Source organism: Muntiacus reevesi, chromosome 22 (assembly GCF_963930625.1).
Source record: "Muntiacus reevesi chromosome 22, mMunRee1.1, whole genome shotgun sequence".
Taxonomy (NCBI): Eukaryota; Metazoa; Chordata; class Mammalia; order Artiodactyla; family Cervidae; genus Muntiacus; species Muntiacus reevesi.
The window spans coordinates 49,144,179-49,164,321 of NC_089270.1; the positions used below are offsets into that span (position 1 = coordinate 49,144,179).

General features: G+C 37.7%; 2 protein-coding genes across 16 annotated transcripts in view; both read left to right on the forward strand.

Annotated features, from left to right (window-relative positions):
• Positions 1–8,455, forward strand: part of LOC136152997 (exocyst complex component 1-like) — a 70,859-nt gene extending 62,404 nt beyond the window's left edge. For 2 of the 4 annotated variants that reach the window (XM_065914621.1, XM_065914622.1), the window contains one exon: positions 6,476–8,455. In XM_065914621.1, the coding sequence (XP_065770693.1) occupies positions 6,476–6,499 (24 nt within the window). In that variant the 3' untranslated portion in view covers positions 6,500–8,455. The remainder of the gene's footprint in view (positions 1–6,475) is intronic. The other 2 variants (XR_010660313.1, XR_010660312.1) reach the window with 2 other exon arrangements.
• A 2,818-nt stretch (positions 8,456–11,273) lies between these two features.
• Positions 11,274–20,143, forward strand: part of LOC136152995 (exocyst complex component 1-like) — a 52,419-nt gene continuing 43,549 nt past the window's right edge. For 4 of the 12 annotated variants that reach the window (XR_010660307.1, XR_010660309.1, XR_010660308.1 and 1 more), the window contains exons 1-6: positions 11,274–11,525; positions 12,676–12,839; positions 13,408–13,515; positions 15,574–15,650; positions 16,168–16,396; positions 19,953–20,136. Coding sequence is in view for 7 of the 12 variants with exons in the window: in XM_065914613.1 (XP_065770685.1) it covers positions 11,483–11,525; positions 12,676–12,839; positions 13,408–13,515; positions 15,574–15,650; positions 16,168–16,396; positions 19,953–20,136 (805 nt within the window). In the remaining 5 variants the exon portion in view is untranslated. Of the gene's footprint in view, positions 12,840–13,182; positions 13,219–13,407; positions 13,516–15,573; positions 15,651–16,167; positions 16,397–16,575; positions 16,719–18,715; positions 18,768–19,952; positions 20,137–20,143 lie in introns of those variants that run through there. The other 8 variants (XR_010660310.1, XR_010660311.1, XM_065914619.1 and 5 more) reach the window with 8 other exon arrangements.

The window sequence follows — 20,143 nt, forward strand, 5'->3', positions numbered from 1 at the left end:
TACTCACTGAGTATAGAGCATTATCTTTTAGAATCGAGAGGTCGTGTGTTCAGTTCCGCAAGTGACATTTGAAGCACTGTTGTATGTTCTTAAAAAAGCAGCAAGTAGTTGAATTTCTTAGTGCTCATTAGCTATGGAGAACATTTTTTTTCTTTTTCATTTATTTTTATTCGTTGGAGGCTAATTACTTTACAATATTGTAGTGGTTTTTGCCGTACACTGACATGAATCAGCCATGGATTTACATGTGTTCCCCATCCTGATCCCCCCTCCCGCCTCCCTCTCCATCCCATCCCTCTGGGTCTTCCCAGTGCACCAGCCCTGAGCACCCGTCTCATGCATCCAGCCTGGGCTGGTGATCTCTTTCACCCTTGATAGTATACTTGTTTCAATGCTCTTCTCTCTGAACATCCCACCCTCGCCTTCTCCCACAGAGTCTAAAATTCTGGAGAACATTTATTTTATGTACTTAGATGGAGAATAGCTAAATTTTGAACTTCAATATAGTATTAGGCCATACTGTAGCTTGAAGCATCATTTAGTTTAGTTAGTTAAATAATTATTTCCTGAGTTGCTTTATGTGCAATATAAAAACTAGAGAGTATGAAGTTATATTTTCAATGAGGCATTTGCTTTATAAGAACCTGTAATCTGTTCTTTTAAGCACATGCAGTGTGCCTCTTTATTAAGCAGACATTCCATTGTTCCAGGCACAGAGGAACATGGGTATTTCTGTTCCTGATTGTGGGACACACTAGCTGGAAAAATTGGATTATCATATTATGGTACATTTCTTTGTCACTCACCAGATTTTCACTGTGTGCCTCTTTTGTACTCACTAATCCATATGTAAGAATAAGAAGTGGCTCCCACACATGCTCCTACTTCCAGAGAGCGTCAGGTCTGCCCGGGAAGAGCAACTATCCTTAGCAGCCGGCCAGAGTTAAGTGCTGAACTGGATATGAGTTTAAATGTATAGCATGTTAGAGAAAGGAAATTCATGACCTGTAGCCACAGGAGAAAACTTCATAGAAAACATTGGACTTGACTCTTTTCCCGGGACTTTAAGAAGACCAGCCTGACTGAAGCTGAAATTCCATATTCTAGAAGAGTGAGAAGTTAGGTTGAAAAATCTGAGTCGTGAGTCCTAGCAGCATTCTTCAGACACAGGAAGAGACTTGATAGGGGAAACTAAGAACCTAATACAATAATGAACTGAAATGAAATCTTGGACGAAGAGGATGATAGTAGGAATAGAGATTATAAGTCACAAGAGAGAATCCCAAAACAAGGGACAGGATGGTGCCAGACTTGTGAGACGCAGAGATTAAAACAGTGATAAATACCACTTGGGCTTCCCAGGTGGCGCAATGATAAAAAAAAAATCCACCTGTCAATGTAGAAAATGCAGGCTTGATCCCTGGGTTGGAAAGATCCCCTGGAGAAGGAAATGGCAACCGACTGCAGTACCATTGCCTGGAGAATCCCGTGGAGAGAGGAGCCTGGTGGCCACAGTCCGTGGGGTCGCAGAGTGGGACACGACTGAGTGGCTGAGCACACACACACACGGATGGCCACAGCTGGACAAGAAAGAGCCATTCACACGTTCCCTTAGCAAACGCGCTGAGCATCTGCTGTGTGCTGACACTGTTGTATGCACGAAAGAGAACGGCGCTGAAGGAGACAGGCGAACACTTGCCTGTTCAGAGTACATATTCCAGTGGAGAAGGACCAACATAAAAGTCAACTTCATAGTCTGCTGGAAGGTACTGCTGAGAGCTCTAGAGAAAATAAAGCAGGGAATGCTAGGACATCAGAAAGGTTGCGGTTTCAAAAAGGGTGGTCCGAGAAGGCAACATTTGAGCACAAATTTTAAAGATAAGCAGGGGTGCGCAGTGGGAATTTCCGAGGAACGCTTTCCCAGCACAGCACAAGTGCCCCAAGGCAAGAGCAACCTGGAGCACTGGAGGAGCAACCAGGCCGTGGTGGTGGGAGCACGGCGAGTCAGGTTCAGGATGGGAGGGCGGGCGTGAGAGGTGCGGTGGGGGGCGGGGGGCGGGGCAGGGCAGATCTGGAAGGGACTGGGCACCGGTGTTGGAATTTGGTTTTTACTTGCAGAGAGATGAGGGAGGGGTGTTGATGGGCTTTGAGTAGCAGAATGACATGCTCTCATTTAGTAAACGGCCATTGTAGCAGGAACCCTTGGGCTCAGGACTCTACTGTTGTGTTGTATTCTGATTAGTTTTGAGTCAGCAGAATTCTGATTTGGAGATAGTTTACAGAAGAATATTTGCATGACTGGAATCTTTGCCTTCTGAAGTTTTAAGAGGATTAATACTGTATTTTGAATGATTAAATATCGTTACATCTTAAGAGTTTTGTGCCAACAAGTGCTTTGTCCCCTAGTGAATATTCAAATGAGTAAAATAATCAATAATCTTTTTGCCTGATTGTGTTCTCAGTGAGTATTATTGCCGTATCTTTATATATATGTAGCGTCATGAATGTAATTTAAAGTGAAGAAGCAAGCCAGTAGCCAGTCTAGTGCTGAAGTATGGAATCATTCTCTGCTCATGGTATATTTTCAATTGACAGTATTGATGTGCTTTTTTAAATGAAATTATCTTATTTCCAAAGAATCTTGCTTTGTCTTGTGTTTGAACTTGTGACAGACCATGCAGTTTTATGCCTGATAATCTAATTTGGTTGCTCAAGTGTTTTCAAAAATAGGAATCTTATTAATATGACCAAGAAAGGAATGAAAGGAAATGGAAGGAAAGGAATGAAAAAAGGAACCTGACAAATCAGTGTTTCTTTGGTAAGAAATAATAATTAAATCCAGATGCTATTTGTACTTGATCCTTTCCATGTAGTGTGTGCTAGTGGTAAAGAACCCGCCTGCCAATGCAGGAGACATAGGAGATTCAGCTTCAGTGTCTGGCTCAGGAAGGTCCCCTGGAGAAGGAAATGGCAACCCACTCCAGTATTCTTGCCTGGAGAATTCCATGGACAGAGGAGCCTGGTGAGCTCTAGTCCATAGGGCTGCAAAGAGTTGAACCTGATTGAAGTGACGTAGCACTCACCTTTGTACTTGGTTATTTGTACCCAGCTCACACTTTTTGGCAGGACCAGGAAAAGCTTGTCTTCATTTCTTTAGGGAAAAGAATAACTAGGCCCTGCCCCAACTCTACTTACGGCTGAATCTAAGCAAACCCCTGATTTGGGGTGTATGTAATTTAGAGCCTAAGGAAAATAGAGGTGCGTTGGGCATGTAATAAGCTCGGCTGCCCAGAATCCCTTCTGCCTAGCTGGGGCAGTAGAGCATGTAGAGCAGTTGAGCAGGGAGATGGTTTATCCTTGTTTAGGTAGGAACAATCTTTCCTCTCCCAATAGCCCCTTGAGGCCGACACATTGTCTCAGCCTCAGTCCTATATTTGTAAATATAGAAAATAAAACATGGTGTTATCTGTAAGACTCTAAAGTGAGCACAAGAAAAAGTTGGAAATACTGCCTGAGATAACAGTATTTAAGCTCAAGATAGTTGGATTTTAAGTTAGGTGCTGTATACAGGATGCTAAGAGAAATAAATACTCCCAGTGAGAAGCTTCTCTCTGAATTCAGTAAGTGAATGAGCTGGGAGTCACGCCTGTCTGTGGGCTTCCCCACCTGTGGGTTCTGTTGAGAACCTGGGGGAAGGTGTTCAGTCATTTCAATTGTATTGAAAAAGAAGGTGATTTTCAGTAGTCTGCTCAAATCACTGTTTTAGAAATAGCGACTGTTTAAATTGCTTGGGTAGTAGTGTGCACTTAGTTTGGGTATTGGAATGCAGTCTGTTATATTGAGTGAGTTGAGTAGAAATCTAATGAAGATTTTATGAATTATAAGTTGGTCAGCCATTTACATTGATTTCCAGTGATCAGTGTTTTTGTGATAATTTAAAATTCAACGAATGAGATGCTGAAAAGTGAAATAGCTGAATGAAATAGGAATAATTTTAGTGTCTTTTTAGCTTTAGATTTGCTTTTAAAGTTACACACAAAGATCACAGGAAAAAATTTCCTATTTAACTTTCCTTACGGAGAATCTGTGGGAAATGTATGTGGCATGCAAATTGGAAAAAAGAAGGCTCTATATTATGTTTCATCCAAAAATTTTTTATAAGGACATATCTATCAATAAAATATCTAAATATATATAAATATATCTAATATATTTTTATATACTTATAAAATAACTTAAAAAAATCAATAATGAACTATGAGTCAGTATACAAATAATTTAAGTGATATACCTTTGAAAGTTACATCTGATGTTTAAAGCAAAGTAAACTGTTCTAAAACTGGATGTGTTTGAAATTGAAGTGTAGATTTCATGATAAATTTAAAAGAATAACTAGGCATAGGAGTTTTTCTGCTGTGGATTTATTTAAATTTAGTGAAACTCTACATAAGGCATTTAACATAGGATTTGGAAAAATACATGGCCTCCCGCTGTTGACTCTTTCATCAGGGTATAAAATATTTTTGTATGATAATAAGCATAGATGATGAGGGAATGAGTTTGCATGTTAAATAATAGATGTTTTCATTTGAACTAGAATAAATTTTGTTTTTTAAAAAGAAATCATTTGATTATGAAAACTGTAAGATGTGGTAATTAAATTCTTATGAGAGTAACCTATTTGGGGCTAATTTACTACCCCATGCTGGCAAGGTATGGTAAAACTCAGTGTCCTGCTTCAGTGTCATTGATCCTGTCTGTTGGTATAATAATTTTTGAAACAGCATGGCATTATGGAAGAAGAGTTAAAAGATTCCCTTATTCTTTAGCACTGTAATTTTACCCTTAGGAAATTATTCCAAGAAAGCAGTTCATTAGAGATGAAAAGCTTGTTGTAACATTGTCTATCACAGCAAAACATCAAAACCAATTATGTAGTCTGTGTTAGGAGGTTGGTTTACTAAACTGAACATCAGCAGAGCATAATACTGTGCAGTCATTAGCATATGACCTGGAAAAGCGTGATTGTGCTGCCCCAAACACCCAGTATCGTATGAATGCAGCTATGTTTAAAATACATGAAAGGTAATGTGTAAATTACCATCGGATCATTGAAAAAGCAAGAGAGTTCCAGAAAAACATCTACTGCTGCTTTACTGACTACGCCAAAGCCTTTGACTGTGTGGATTACCAAACTGTGAAAAATTCTTCAAAAGATAGGAGTAGCAGACCACGTTATTTGCCTCTCAAGAAATCCGTATGCAGGTCAGATAGCAACGGTTAGAACTGAACATGGAACAACAGACTGGTTCCAAATCAGGAAAGGAGTATATCAAGGTTGTATACTGTCACCCTGCTTATTTAACTTATATGCAGAGTACATCGTTTGAAATGCTGGGCTTCGTGAAGCACAAACTGGAATCAGGATTGCCAGGAGAAATATCAAAATCCTCAGATAAGCAGATGACACCAGCCTTATGGCAGAAAGTGAAGAACTAAAGAGCCTCTTGATGAAAGTGAAAGAGGAGAGTGAAAAAGTTGGCTTAAAACTCAACATTCAGAAAACTAAGATCATGGCATCTGGTCCCATCACTTCATGGCAAATAAATGGGGAGACAATGGAAGCAGTGAGAGACTTTATTTTGGGGGGCTCCAAAATCACTGCAGGTGGTGATTACAGCCATGAAATTAAAAGAGGCTTGCTCCTTGGGAGAAAAGCTATGACCAACCTAGACAGCATATTAAAAAACTGAGACATTACTTTGCCAACAAAGGTCCATTTAGTCAAGGCTATGACTTTTCCAGTAGTTATGTATGGGTGTGAGAGTTGGACTGTAAAGAAAGCTGAGCACCGAAGAATTGATGCCTTTGAACTGTGGTGTTGGAGAGGATTCTTGAGAGTCCCTCGTACAGCAAGGAGATACAACCAGTCAATCCTAAAGGAAATCAGTCCTGAATATTCATTGAAACAACTGATATTGAAGCTGAAACTCCAATACTTTGGCCACCTGATGCGTAGAAGTGACTCATTTGAAAAGACCCTGATGCTGGGAAAGATTGAAGACTGGAGGAGAAGGGGACAACAGAAGATGAGACGGCTGGATGGCATCACCGACTCAATGGACATGAGTTTGAGCAGGCTTCGGGAGTTGGTGATGGACAGGGAGGCCTGGCATGCTGCAGTCCATGGGGTTGCAAAGAGTCGTACTTGACTGAGCAACTGAACTGAACTGAAAGTATAAAAGTGAAAATGTGAGTGTGATTATTCAACTTCATATTTTTACAAACTGTTAATATTATGATGCCAGTTCAGTTTTTTTAAAAGATGGAAAATAGCCTTCTTGTGTCCTATGAAATGCATCAAATATTTTAAGACCACAAAATTGAAAACAAGCACAAAGGATATGGGGGGATTGAGAAATGGAAATTGTTATACTTGTTTTATTAATGAGTATGTGTTGTTTTCACTTTTAAGAATTGCATGGATTGTTTGTCATGACTCTGTGAGAGAGAAATTAAAGATGTCTTTGAAGTTGCAAAGATCAAGATGACTGGCACAACTAAAGAAAGCAAGAAGCTTGGTAAGCTTAGGCACCTCAGTCCCCTTGTTTTCTCTTCTACTAAAAATTATTTATCTGTGACACATAATTTTAAGACTTTTTAGGCAAGGTGGAAGGAGATACAATAGAATTAGTAAAAGAATAAATCTAATGCATTGGTTTGATTTATAGGTTTTTCATGGAACAAGTATGTCTCTAAAGCCTTATTTTTACTAATTAAAATTCTGCAGTATGTGAACTTGACAGCAATTGTATATACATGCCGTGTCTAATAAAAGTACAGCGCAGACGCGGAACCCGTAAATACGGAGGACCAACCATGGGACTTGAGCATCCATGGATTTTGGTGTCCACCACTGGTGCTGGAACCAACCCTGCACAGATACCAGGGACAGCTGTGTATAGTCACAGCAGCAGCAGTTGGCCAGAGAATGAAGTGCAGTCTGGAGAGAAAGTACTAGATTAAGAGACAGATGTTGGAAGTTCAGTTTCTGATTTCCTAAAAGACCTTTTGTACCAGTTGGAGGCAAGTCTGTGATCTCTTAAGTCATTGCACTCCACAGGGAAGTGAAGTGATGCCTGGCTTCTTACTTGTCACTGGCTATTTTGAATCAAAAAGAAAGTTGCTAAGTGTTTTCTCCCCTGTGAAGGGGCTGTAAAAATGTCACCAAAATTTCTCCTGTAATTATACTTTATTTTTCCAAAGAGTTATTTTTGAAACAAGAGGGGTTTTTGTTGCTTCTAAATATGTTAAATAAACAAAAAACTTGATTTAAAAGGATAACCAGTGAAAGTATCAAGTTGCAAGGAAATGATTTGCCGAGGCCACGTTCTGCTCTTGCATGTACCCATCTCTGGGCTTTTTGGATGGAGTTCTGTGCCTGTCGGAGTCAGAACCTGGCCTTAAATGGCTACAGTGTGTCCTCTGTGTCTGCATAGCTCCCCTTTAGAACCATGAGTGTAGCATTTGCTTGTTGAAAGGAGCCTGTGCCCTGATTGAAATTGATAGCTCGTCTTTCCATTCTTTTCTTTAGGACAAAGAAGACTATCTTTAGTAGTGGGTAATTATTTTGTGATTCACTGGTTTGTGGTTTGTTTTTGTTTTTAATACAACACTAATATATTGGTGATACTAGTTCCGATTTTTTAAATGGTTTGAATCTGTGTATTGCACTTTGGTAAAGATACTGATAAAAATATTGGGACAATAGGCTTTTGGAAACAGAAATGCTAACTCATCCTAAAGGTTACTTGTTCTTAAACGGTGTGTTTATATCCTTGTTAATGTTTCACCATGGATATGTTAAATTGAAGAAGGAATTCATAGGGCCTGGACTCCATCTCAGGCCTGTCCGTGCTGATCGTGCTCGGCTGCCTCTCCAGTGGACTCTGAACTCTCTGCTTAGTGCCTGTGGGAACGACAATGGAAGGATAAGACCCCCTCCAGACAGGGGAATCTTGAAGATCACATCCAGGTTGCTCATTGCCTAAGAGGAAGCATACCGTAATCACCCCTGTCTCCGGACAGGTCATAAACTTTTCCTGTATCTATCAGGATGTAATCACAGGCTTATCGATTATTAACTGGTTGGAATGTAACTCCGGGCTTATTGACTATTGACTGTTTGAACACACAACACTTGAATGATGGGGTTATTGTAGTTGTATTTACCCTACCTTTGTTTATGTAAGTCTCAACGGAATTGAGGTGGTGGGTTTGGACACGTACACATGGGGTAGGTGGTGGGGTTTGGACACGTACACATGGGGTAGGTGGTGGATTTGGACACGTACACATGGGGTATAAAAGATTTTCACAAATGCTGGACGGGGTCCTTGGCTAAGAGGAGACTCTGCCTTGGGCCCGCCGGTGTAATAAACTGCACTCCACTATCTGCATTGTCCTTCTGAGTGAGTCTGTTTCCCGGAAAGCGTGGCTATAACAAAATCAGTTTTTCTTTTTAGTAAACAACATATTAATACAGTTACATGTTTAATGTTTTCATTTAGTATATTTGTCATCACTTGCTACTGCAGTAAAAGGGAAATCTTTCTAAAACTACCTCCTTGGGAGGTTATTAATGCCCCTGTCATAATATTAATTTATCAAGCTTAAGATTCTCATTGAGATAAATGACATAATTGGAATATAATTTAAATCAAATACAATACTATCTTAATGGTATCATTGCATTAACCTAAAACCTTAATTTTTTTTTCTTATTTTTTGAAGTTCTTAAATTATCTTGTTAAAAAATTTTTAATTAACCTAAGACAAGTTTAGAAGATACTTTTAAAACAGGGTTAAGATTACATCTCTCGTATGTATCCATTAAGTAGTAAGAAATAGGAGAGTAACCAAAAAATTATAGTTTCTATTACTTTGATGTTATCAGTTACAAGAAAGGAAAAACTAAATAATAAACAGAATTCAGAGGATAAAAACTATTTTGTTCATCTTTGAAAATGTAGCTTGTTGGTCAACATTTAAAAATAAATTTCAAGTTAAATACAAATGACTTCAGAAGTTCTAAGTAGATAGAATGTAAACTTTTTAAAGATACCTTTTCAAGGATTCGAATTATGTTTAAATCAGTTCTTAATAGTAATTACAGTTAAAAGAGAAACCTAAAATTTGGGGAAGGTAAATTTTCAATGGCTCAAAATTAAGGAATTATGAATAAAATTTTAAATTTGTTTTGTTTTTTCCTTGCTCTGAAAATGCTGCATCCGAGATACTAATAAAAATAGAAAGTCAGCGGCGGGCGGTTAAAAAAAAAAAGAGAATAGAAAGTCAGATTGAATGTATTTTACAAAAGGAAATTGTGTATAGTCATAGAGATTCAGGGGAATTCTCTCTTTTTGAACCATTCTTTACTCAAGTCTTTAACATCTACTTAGTTTAGATAATTTAAAACAACGTTAAAATGCCAGTAAAGCACTTTTTCTTTGTGGTAAGGTTTTTATAAAACCTTTGCCTTTCTAAGGTCAGAAGGTTACCCTGATACTCTCAGAGGTGTGGGATTGTCCTCCCGAGATTGATACTTTGGTGTTTTGTTTTTCTTCTGTATTCCTCAGATGTATTGAATGAAAAGACAGGCAAAGGATATCTAGTAATAATTTTTTAAATTGCCCATTTTTTTTCTTTTTACTACTAAGATAAGACACACAAGTATTAGTTGAGTCCATTTACATAATAACTTCCTTATCTTTAGTAATCCAAAACTTAAAAAATGATATGCCAAGCACATTTTTTCCAGTGTTTGTCCACTGAAATTAAGAAATCTTGTTGACTCCAAAGGGAGTCTTGAACACAAGACTACATTCAGTCCTGAGTGGATGATTCATTCAGTAAATGTTTATTAATTACCTATTACATGATAATCGCTGCTCGATACTGAGAATGCAGCAATGAGCAAAGACCCTACCCTCTTGGTGCTTGTACTCTAGCAGAAATTGTTTAAGGATATTTAAAATTTACCAGAATATTGTTACTTCTTGCTGATAAATAATATAGACTTTTTTATGAGCCCAAATAGGGCACTAGTAGTATTTATTAACTACTTTAAAAAAAGAAAACTATATGCAGAATTAGGCTTTGCTCTGAAACTGGTGAACTTAGTAGAGCGACACCTTAAGATCGCCAGCAGGTACTGTTCAGATTGACAAGCTAGTGGCTCCACTGCATCCCCCGCTCCTGGTTGCTGTGTGTCCAGCCTTATCATTTCATATTCCTTTAAAACTTCAGGCAGACAAGGCTAGGAAGATTGACATGTTTTTGGTGTGGCAAATTAGTAGTTTATACTCGAGCTTTTGCCTAGCAATAGCAACTATCACTATCCCTGTTTGGCAGGAGTTGACACCTTGTTTTCCGTTTCTTAAATATTTCTAGAGTTATATTCATTAATTTTCTGTTTTATTCTATAATTTCTTTCTTTGCCATTCAAGTTAGATTCTCATTTGGGTTTAGAATGTTTCACAAAACGATCTCTACAATTGATCGAACAAATACTAAAGAGAGGTTTTAGATAAAGGAAATGCCAAATGACCCTGAAAGAACTCCAATTCCCACATTAGACCTGTCTCTCAGCTTTACCCTTCTACCTACCCATCTCCCAATAATTAGTGTTTTGATACATGTGTTTTATTCTCAGTGTTCACAGAGCCAGCTAAGTTACTAAACAGTTTAGCTTATTATTTCTAAAATGGTTTTAAAACTCCACTCATAATTTTTTTTATCAGAGGGAGTATAAAATTATTTAGTACAGTGGAGATTCCTTCCAAGAGCTTTCAGTGAATACAGGATTGTTAATGCATTTAATGTATAAATGTGCAAGTTCTTTCTATTAAATTTTCACTGTATTAAATTATTTACTTGAACTCTGTTTTCTTCAGAAATCAGAACTTGGAAGTGTAGTCTTTAAATTTAAGTACATCAGCTTAGGAGACTTAAAAGTGTGGGGGAGGTTTACAAATGTAGATATTTTTACCTGAAGATTTGCATCAAATAGTACATTAAAAGACTAGTAAAGGTTTTTCTGTCATGTAATTTCTCAAGCAGTAGCTGACCAACTAAACATATGTTGCCTCTCTCGTTGCTTGGTGCTCCTGGTTCTTTGCATGTGTCTTTTCAACTAGAGCTTTAACTTCCTCTTGTGCGCGGTTTGTGCAGATTGCAGCTTGCTAACTTGTCTTTGTCTGTGACGCTTGCAGCCTAACCCGTCGCAGCCACACTGCCTGGAAAGGCAGTGCTGTCAGACGGGAAGCCGAGAGTGGGCGTGCTCGGCGTGTCAGCAGGTGCTCTCAGTGCGTGTGTGTGTCTAGGAGCCAGTCGTTCATCCTGGAGAAGCTGCGCCAGAAACACTGCTTGCTCTGGGTTGCCAGGGCTTGGCCAGAAAGAAAACCAACAGAAAGGAAGTGGGATGACTGCATCCAAGAAATGTGTGGCATGGTTAAACATGTATGGTGGGTAGTCAGAAACTTATAAAAAGTCTTAACCGTTATACTTTTGTTTTCAGGCTGTGTTTAGAAACTATAAAATTTCTTGTACGTATGGTCAGATTTTGCATAATGAAACCAAAGTTTGTCTCTAACTAACTGTATATCATATTTGTTGTTGTTATTTTTTACTTTACATATACAAATATGATTTGTATATCATATTTTTTATCACTTATTTTATTATTTGTCCCTTCTGACCATCAGTGAATAATACAGGTTTAGCTGAGAAATAGTCAAGAAGAATAAAAATGTTTTACTGTTTAAATTTAATTCTGAATAGAAACATCACATTTTCTTGTAAAAATAGAATCCTTTAATAGTTTGGTGTATGTAGGATATTGTGCAGACATATTGTTCTCATTTTTCCTCATAGCTATGATAGATACCTATGTTTATACCTAAACTCAGATGTCCCATATTAATATAGTTAACTATGTATGTGTTATGTTAGTTGTATTTTAAATACAACAAATATTCAGGGTTTTGTTTTTGTTGTTAGTTTTTCTCTTTTCGTTTTGTTTAGTTTTTAAAAGAACTTTAATCAATTCACTTGCTGAAAAAACAGGAATGTCTGAGTTCAGGAATGTATTAAGTTGAGTCATGTGTAATTGACGTTTTTAGTAGGACAAGATTAATTGAGTGTTGGTAGTTTCATGTGGTTCAGCCTAATATGTTGATTCAATGTAGAGGCAAATAATATTGGAATATGGCAGTTTTTTTCTAGAAATACAATCATTATGTTAGCTAGTATTCTAGGGGGTCAGTGACTTTCATCCATAGTCATGTCTTCTGAGTGGAAAAGAACTCCTCATCTACTTTTGAAAAATCATCAGACAACTGTGATGAGACTGGGCAGGGCACAGTGTGATCTCTAAGATCCCTTTCAGTCTTATTCTGTGATTCTGTATGATTTCACCTGTCTTTACATAGGCTCAGAAGTAGAACACAAATCTTAATGAAAGAGGAAGACACTCTACATCCTCTTCATGTGGCAGAGTTGTGCCCTAACCCATATGAGCCCCAGAAGAGCAGGACAGCAGAAGGGAGCCCTGATGGATGCCATGAACCTTTCATTCGTGAAGGTCACAGCTTTTAAAGGTTTATCATTTCCCAGGTCTTCACGGGAGTTCCGGGAAATTAACCGGGTCTACTTCCAGTCTAAATAAGCTCAGTGTTCAGAGCTCCGGGAACCACCGGTCTCAGTCATCTTCCTTGCTGGACATGGGAAACATGTCGGCCTCTGATCTCGATGTCGCCGACAGAGCCAGGTTTGATAAGGTAAGATAAAATGACGCATGTTTCTTAAACATTACTGTCAGTTTTCTAGCACCAGTTTGTTACTGCTTTAATTGTGTTCAAAGATTTGGGCTCTATTGACTCTTTTAATTAACCGTGTCTTACTTTCCATTTCTGAATCTAAAAAAAAAAAAAAATAACTGGTCAAATGGCAACTGAAATGTGATTCATCAATTAAATGACATAACAGCTTTATTAAAATTTGTTATAAATCATAAAGAGCTTGCATTGTCAATCCAGTTATTTGAGTGACTACAAAGAGGAAACAACTTTTATGAAGCTAAATTGTTTAAATAAAGTTTTATCACTCTGTTCCTCTTTCCAGATTCCAAGTGAGTAATTGTTGTCAGTTTTGTTTTAGGTATGTTCTGACCCTGTTATGCCTCATCAATACTGCATTGTCTTGTCAATCTTGGAAGTATTTGTTTGGGGGATTCTATTAAGATTATAGATAAAGCTTCCCTGGTTGCTGCAGAAAAGTGATTAAATGTGGAATGTTATTTTAAGCGTTTTGTTCAGTTCTTTGTAGAATCATTTTGGTTTTCTTCAGATCTTTGAACAGGTACTGAGTGAACTGGAGCCCCTGTGTCTGGCAGAACAAGACTTCATAAGTAAATTTTTCAAACTACAGCGACATCAGAGTATGCCTGGAACTGTGGTATGGGTGACATTTATTTACTAGCTCATATTTGTGATCTATATCATAATTAGCCTAATCATTATGTTGTCATAATTTCAATATCAGAACAGAAAGAATTTACATTGTAAGGATTTTTTAAGTAATTTTTATCATATAAGATAATAAAAAAAAAGGATAGTGTTTGAGCATCTAATCTAATATTCTAGACTATCTTAGGCCTAAACATTCTCCAAATTGATGAGTGGGGGAAATGTCTGAGTTTACTTGGCAAAAAATATTTTTAAAAAGCAAATTTATTGTTTTAGTGATCAAGAAAAAGTAAATAGAATTAAAAAATTACAATGATGTTTTAATGTATATTTGTTGTTATTTAGTCACTAAGTCGTGTCTGACTCTTTGCAACCCCGTGGACTGTAGCCCACCAGGTTTCTCTCTCCATGGGATTCCCCAGGCAAGAATACTGGAGTGGATTGCCAGTTCCTTCACCAGGGGATCTTCCCAACCCAGGGATTGAACCCGTGGCTCCTGCATTGGCAGGCAGATTTCTTTCCTGCTGAGCCACCAGGGAAGCCCCCATGGTCTTAAAAAATAAATGAAAGCAAGCAAGAGAAAAATGGAGAGCCTCAAATCAGAATCTTTCTTATGGCTTTCTTACTATGAGACTGAGAGAGTAACAGGCGGGAAGGCCAGGGGTCTCCAAATGGAGGAATGTGGCTGTAAGTGCCAGACATTTTTATCTCTCTTAACCGGCAGAAAAGAACAAACCAGCGATCTGTTTTTCCTTCTCTATACAAAATTAAAAGGAGGTTTCTCCTAACATTCTGTGTGGCCATGACACCTGGTCTCACCTAAAGCTAACTACTCCCAAACCTTGAGTTAACCAATACATTTCTTTTTCGTATGGAAATGTTGTCTTAAGCTATGTTAATGAACCCCAGACTCCATCTTCAAGTTGGTTCCGCCAAAGGGCCTAACTTACTTGTTCAGGTGTTGTTCCCCTAATCTATGTAAACGAAACTATTTGTTGGTACAAGATGCAAGTCAATAGTTTTATGGCCTGGGATGAATTATCTGGTGCCATTCTAGATTTTATGACATTCCTTTCTTTTCATTAACAGACTGTGAGTGACTATATACCATACAGCTAAAGACTAGGAGGGGGGTACTCTTTTGCCCCCTTCTGATGCCTATGTCAGAAGCTTTCTCTATCTCCTTTATACTTTAGTAAAACTTTATTACACAAAAGCTCTGAGCGATCCAGCCTCGTCTCTGGCCCCGGATTGAATTCGTCTCCTCCGGAGGCCAAGAATCCCGCGTCTTATCGTTCAGCAACAACCTTTCAAGACCATAAACTAATTATTTAATCCCTACTTTTCCTCATCTATGTAATGGGTATAATAATGCCTATTGAACATGGCTCTCTGGTGGCATAAATGTAAGAAAATAAAATGAGCCATTTGCTAGAGTATTTTAAAGAACTTAAAAACACAATGCAAATCGAGTGATTTTTTTAAAATTAAGATGATCTTTAAAAGAACTAACATATAAAAACAGTGCTCAAAATTAAGTCTTTCAGATGGTTAGGGGGTTTGTTCTTGTAGATGGTAATTGCTAGTAAATTTGTTAGTTTCTGTAAGAACTTCTGACAGCATTTTTTATGCTCAAGTTTTATTAGGATGATTAATTTTATTAGAATGATTTTAATTTTCAAAATTCTCCCTTGAACATGTCCCTAGATATTTTCAGCTTTTTATTAAATTGTCCCCTCGTTCCTGCACTCCCTCTGAGTCTCCTCTACCTTTCTCTCCCGCCCCACCCCCCCCCCCCAAATGTGCTCACAAGCAAACACAGCTTCTCATTCTCAGATAAAATCTGAAAACAAAGCTTCTCCTGAACATTCTGAAGCAACATGTTAAATTATATAATTTCATTGATAATACTACCTTTAAAAATCATTATTTCTCATCATACATTCTCTCCTAAGAATTTGGAGACTGAGCAGGCTATTGCTATATAAACTAAACTCTTCAATTTGTTAGCCTTTTATTATGTAAAGTATCTGAATAATTTTTGCAGACTGAAGCAGAGGACACAGATGGAGGAACTTTGTCACGGCAACATAATGCTGGCACACCGCTGCCTGTTTCATCTGAGTATGTGTTTGTTACTATCTGTTGTTTATTGTGAAAAAAAAGTAAACTTTCAATTGAGCAGGAAGGAATGCTGCCCAGTGAGGAGTCCAGATTACTGTCCATAGCTGACAACACTCAGAGCACCGATCTGTGTGCCCAGTGTGTTACAGAGCTTCTCAATGAAGTAAACTTGGTCCCCTTTATGGCTCTTTGGCTTTTCTTTGCTCTTGTAATCACACAAATGCAGTCAATTTTGATGTTTGCTGGTAGGAAGTTGCATTTGAATTGTAGTGTATTTCTCAGAAATCACAAAGCACATTTCAGGACCCAGTTCTACAAAGGACGTTATTTTGAGTGATAAAAATGCAACCTCAAAAAAATATGTTTATGTTGGAAACCACTCTAGAATAATTAACTATTTGGACAGTGTTAGTTGATATTTCAAATTTTAGTCATTTGTGTATACCGAGTGGATTAAAGTTAAAGGTAAATGCACCTGAAGCTTGTACTAACTATTCTGTTTTGTATTTCTGAACAGGAAAGATATGATCCGCCAGATGATAATTAAAATATTTCGCTGCATTGAGCCAGAACTGAACAACTTGATTGCATTAGGAGACAAAATCGATAGCTTTAACTCCCTTGACATGCTAGTCAAAATGAGTCGCCATGTGTGGACTGCACAGAACGTGGACCCCGCTTCTTTTCTGAGCACTACACTGGGAAATGTTTTGGTGACTGTCAAAAGGAACTTTGACAAATGTATTGTAAGTTGGGTATTTTTTTTTTCAGTAACTTAGAACTCTTAACCATTGCAGAGTATCTGTGTGTGTGTGTGTGTGTGTGTGTGTGTGTCTCTGTGTGTGTGTGTGTGTGTGTGTGTGTGTTTCAAAGACTTCAGGCTTCCCACCAGGGGACCTACTGTTCCTATCCCCACGCCTTGCAGCAGGGTATTGGCTGCAGTGTCCAGGAGCAGGCTAGTGCCAAGTTGTGTCCCGTCTACACTGTGAACCATGGCCAGTCCTGGAGTGGCTGACACAGAGGCAGCAGCGATTACACCCGAGATCCACTAAGTAACTGAAATCCCAGGTGACCAATTAGTGACCATAGATTTAATGAAGCAACTGAAACTTGAATTTATTGTTTTTCTTCTTTTAATATATCACAATAGGGTAATTAATATTTGGGTTATTTTAATTGATTAAAGTATTTTTTTCAGTTCAATAGCTTTAATCATATTGCTTTAAGAATAAATTGTTCTTATGACAACTTTTGGTAGTTATCATTTTTCTCCTAATAGGGAAAAAAATCATTAACTTTATTTTTTCTGTTAGGTTTTGGTAAGCTCATAGATATGAAGAGGATTGGGCCAGGTTCTAAAAAGAGTTTCATTTTATGAATATATTTAGTATTAATATGTAAAAATAGGTATTTATCATCTGAATTATTCTACTATGTAACCTCTAAGTTAAATCCAGTGCTTGAATAGCCATAGAATAATGAGTGAGTGAAAGTCACTCAGTCATGTTTGAGTCTTTGTGACCCCATGGTCTGTAGTTTGCCAGACTCCTCTGTCCATGGAATTATCCAGACAAGAATACTGGAGTGGGTAGCCATTCCCTCCAGGGGATCTTCCCAACCCAGGGATCGAACCCAGGTCTCTCGCTTTGCAGGCAGATTCTTTACCGGCTGAGCCACCAGGGAAGCCCATAGAATAATGAGAGAATAATAAAAATATTAAGGGTGATTAAAATCCACTTCATCTTTTATACTTTTTAAAAATAATGCTTACTGATTTCTGAAAGTTTAAAAGCCATCCGTAGAAACGTAAATGTCACCTCAACAGACTTGTTAACCCTCCTTCCCCACCAAATGATTGCACTGGCATTTGAAATATTATGAAATTTGGCCACTTATCCTCTTCCCTGCCCAGCTTTCTTCAGAAGTGATGATAAACCTGTAAGGTCTGATTGTAAGCTGATTGCCAAAAAGAAAATAAAGAATTACTAAAGTCTAAGATAATGAGTCCCATGTGACATAGAATAAGAATAGCTAGAACATTAACCATGAGAACACTGTACATTTTTAGAATATGAAGATTTTCTTGCTCTTATCAGTGAATAAAGCTAGTATATAAAACTTTAATATAATACCTCTCAATCCAGTTGAATGTAATTGTTAGAAGTGTAAGATATAATAGTGTCAGGGAGATGTAGACATAGGTTCAAATGAAGTGCTTAGCACATTGCCTGGTACAGAATAAGAGCTTGTAACTAATTGCTTGTAATGGTGATGATGATGATGATGATGACAGTAATGAAAGTGAAAGTAAAGTCGCTTAGTCGTGACCGACTCTCTGCGACCCCATGGACTGTAGCCTACCATGCTCCTCCGTCCATGGGATTTTCCAGGCCAGAGTACTGGACTGGGTTGCCATTTCCTTCTCCAGGGGATCATCCCGACCCAGGGATCGAACCCAGGTTTCCCACATTGTAGGCAGATGCTTTACCATCTGAGTCACCAGGGAACAATAGTGGTAATTAGTAATAGTTTGCTGAAGAATGTTCGTGTTCCTCTCAAAACTGGGAAGTGAAGAAATTTAGTAAAATTAACCTAGACAAAGGTATAAAGTCGTGTTTTTTCCCTAAATTGCATGTATTTCTAAAAGATGGACCTTTTGTCACTAAAGGGAGAAGGATGGTTCCTTCTGTTGGTTATCATCAATCTGTTTCTTAATTTAAATCAAGTCTTTTCACAGTGTCGTCAGTTGTGTGTGCTCAGTAAGTGTTACATGTTTTGGTACTTGGGACAAGATCTGGATCTAAAGCATACCTTGAAAGAGTAGTGAATGGTTCTCTGTGTATTGAGCCAAAGAATGAATGTCAGACAACTGCAGAAAGTGGAATAGATGGTATCTGAGTTTAGTACTTTCATCTGGTGGCCAAGCCCAAAGTGTTCTTCAAGGAACGGGGCTAAAAAGATTACCCTGCCAAGAACTAGGGATAAAATTAGAAACATAGCAAGTACTACCAAGCTGGACACTGCACTCCAGTACATTTCTTACCTGCATTTACTTTGCTTTTCAGGATTCCTCACACTACAGTGATGTGGTTTTGTACCCTTTAACCTTTGAAAATGGTATGATCTGGGTGTCTCTGCCTCATTGTATATTCTTGCCTTCTTTGTCATAGATTAATTAACCGTATAAGGATGGGTTTATTCCTGGGCGCTCTGTTCTGTTAATGTACATGTCTGTTTTTGTACCAGTACCATATTGTTTGATGACTGTAACTTTGTAGTATAGTTTGAAATCAGGGAGCATAATACCTCTGATTTTGTTCTTCTTTCTTGAGCTTGCCTTGGCATTACGATCTTTTGTGTTTCCATACAGGTTTTAGAATGATTTGTCCAATTTGGATTCCTTTTATTTATTTTTCCTGTCTGATTGCTATGTCTAGGACTTCCAATACCATATTGAACAAAAGAACGGTTACTTTTCTAATCTCTACATGTCATATGGTTTTCAGGTTATACCCCCAGAATCTCAGCACAATGAAATTTTAGGTAGGAGTTGAAAATGACTCAACACTTGGGCAGTGTACTTCTTACTGGGAATAGAACTAGATCCCCTGGAAGTACATAGAATCATAATTGATTATTTTGAACCAAAGTGTCTATGTTCTGTCTATATGTCTATTTGTTACTTTGTATCCATCTTACACAAGTACTTTGCTATACTGATTTAGAGTGAATGACTAATAGGTACATGGAAAACTATATAATGCAAATCCACAGTAGAAGTACCTGTTCTCCTCTGTGCTCATACCCCCAAAACATAGAACTTCTCTATCCAAACAAATTTTAGGCTGATGAGATTTGGAAATGGTTGTGGTTCTCAACTTGACTATATAGACACCAACCAGAAATAATCTTGAGAGATCCTGTGTGTGCTCTGGTATCTGCTCTGCCCCAAAGTGGGCAATCATTATATACTTACCTTTTATAAATGATAGAAGTGTTCATTGGTTGTTTTTACTTGAAACAAAGACCTGAGGTTCACAAGCTTTGAGTGCATTTTGTTTTGAATAATTTGGATTTTTTCCCTTGATTTTAGTTCCTTCAATGATATCTATGTACTTTTTAATCTCTAGAAATAGTTTTTCATAGTTATCCATATTGTGTTAATCTTTGATTAGTAAATGTCCGAAATGTTCTAGGTATTAAATTACATCATGCCTTTGTGGTATATATATTTACTTTTAATTGTACGTTGTTTCTAAGTTGCTTAGCTATTTTTCTCCCTTGCTTTCTGCCTAACTTTAGAGTAACCAAATAAGGCAAATGGAAGAAGTAAAGATCTCAAAGAAGAGTAAAGTAGGAATTCTCCCGTTTGTTGCTGAATTTGAAGAATTTGCTGGACTCGCAGAATCAATCTTTAAAAATGCTGAGTGTCGTGGAGATCTAGATAAAGCATATACTAAACTTATCAGAGGAGTATTTGTTAATGGTAAACT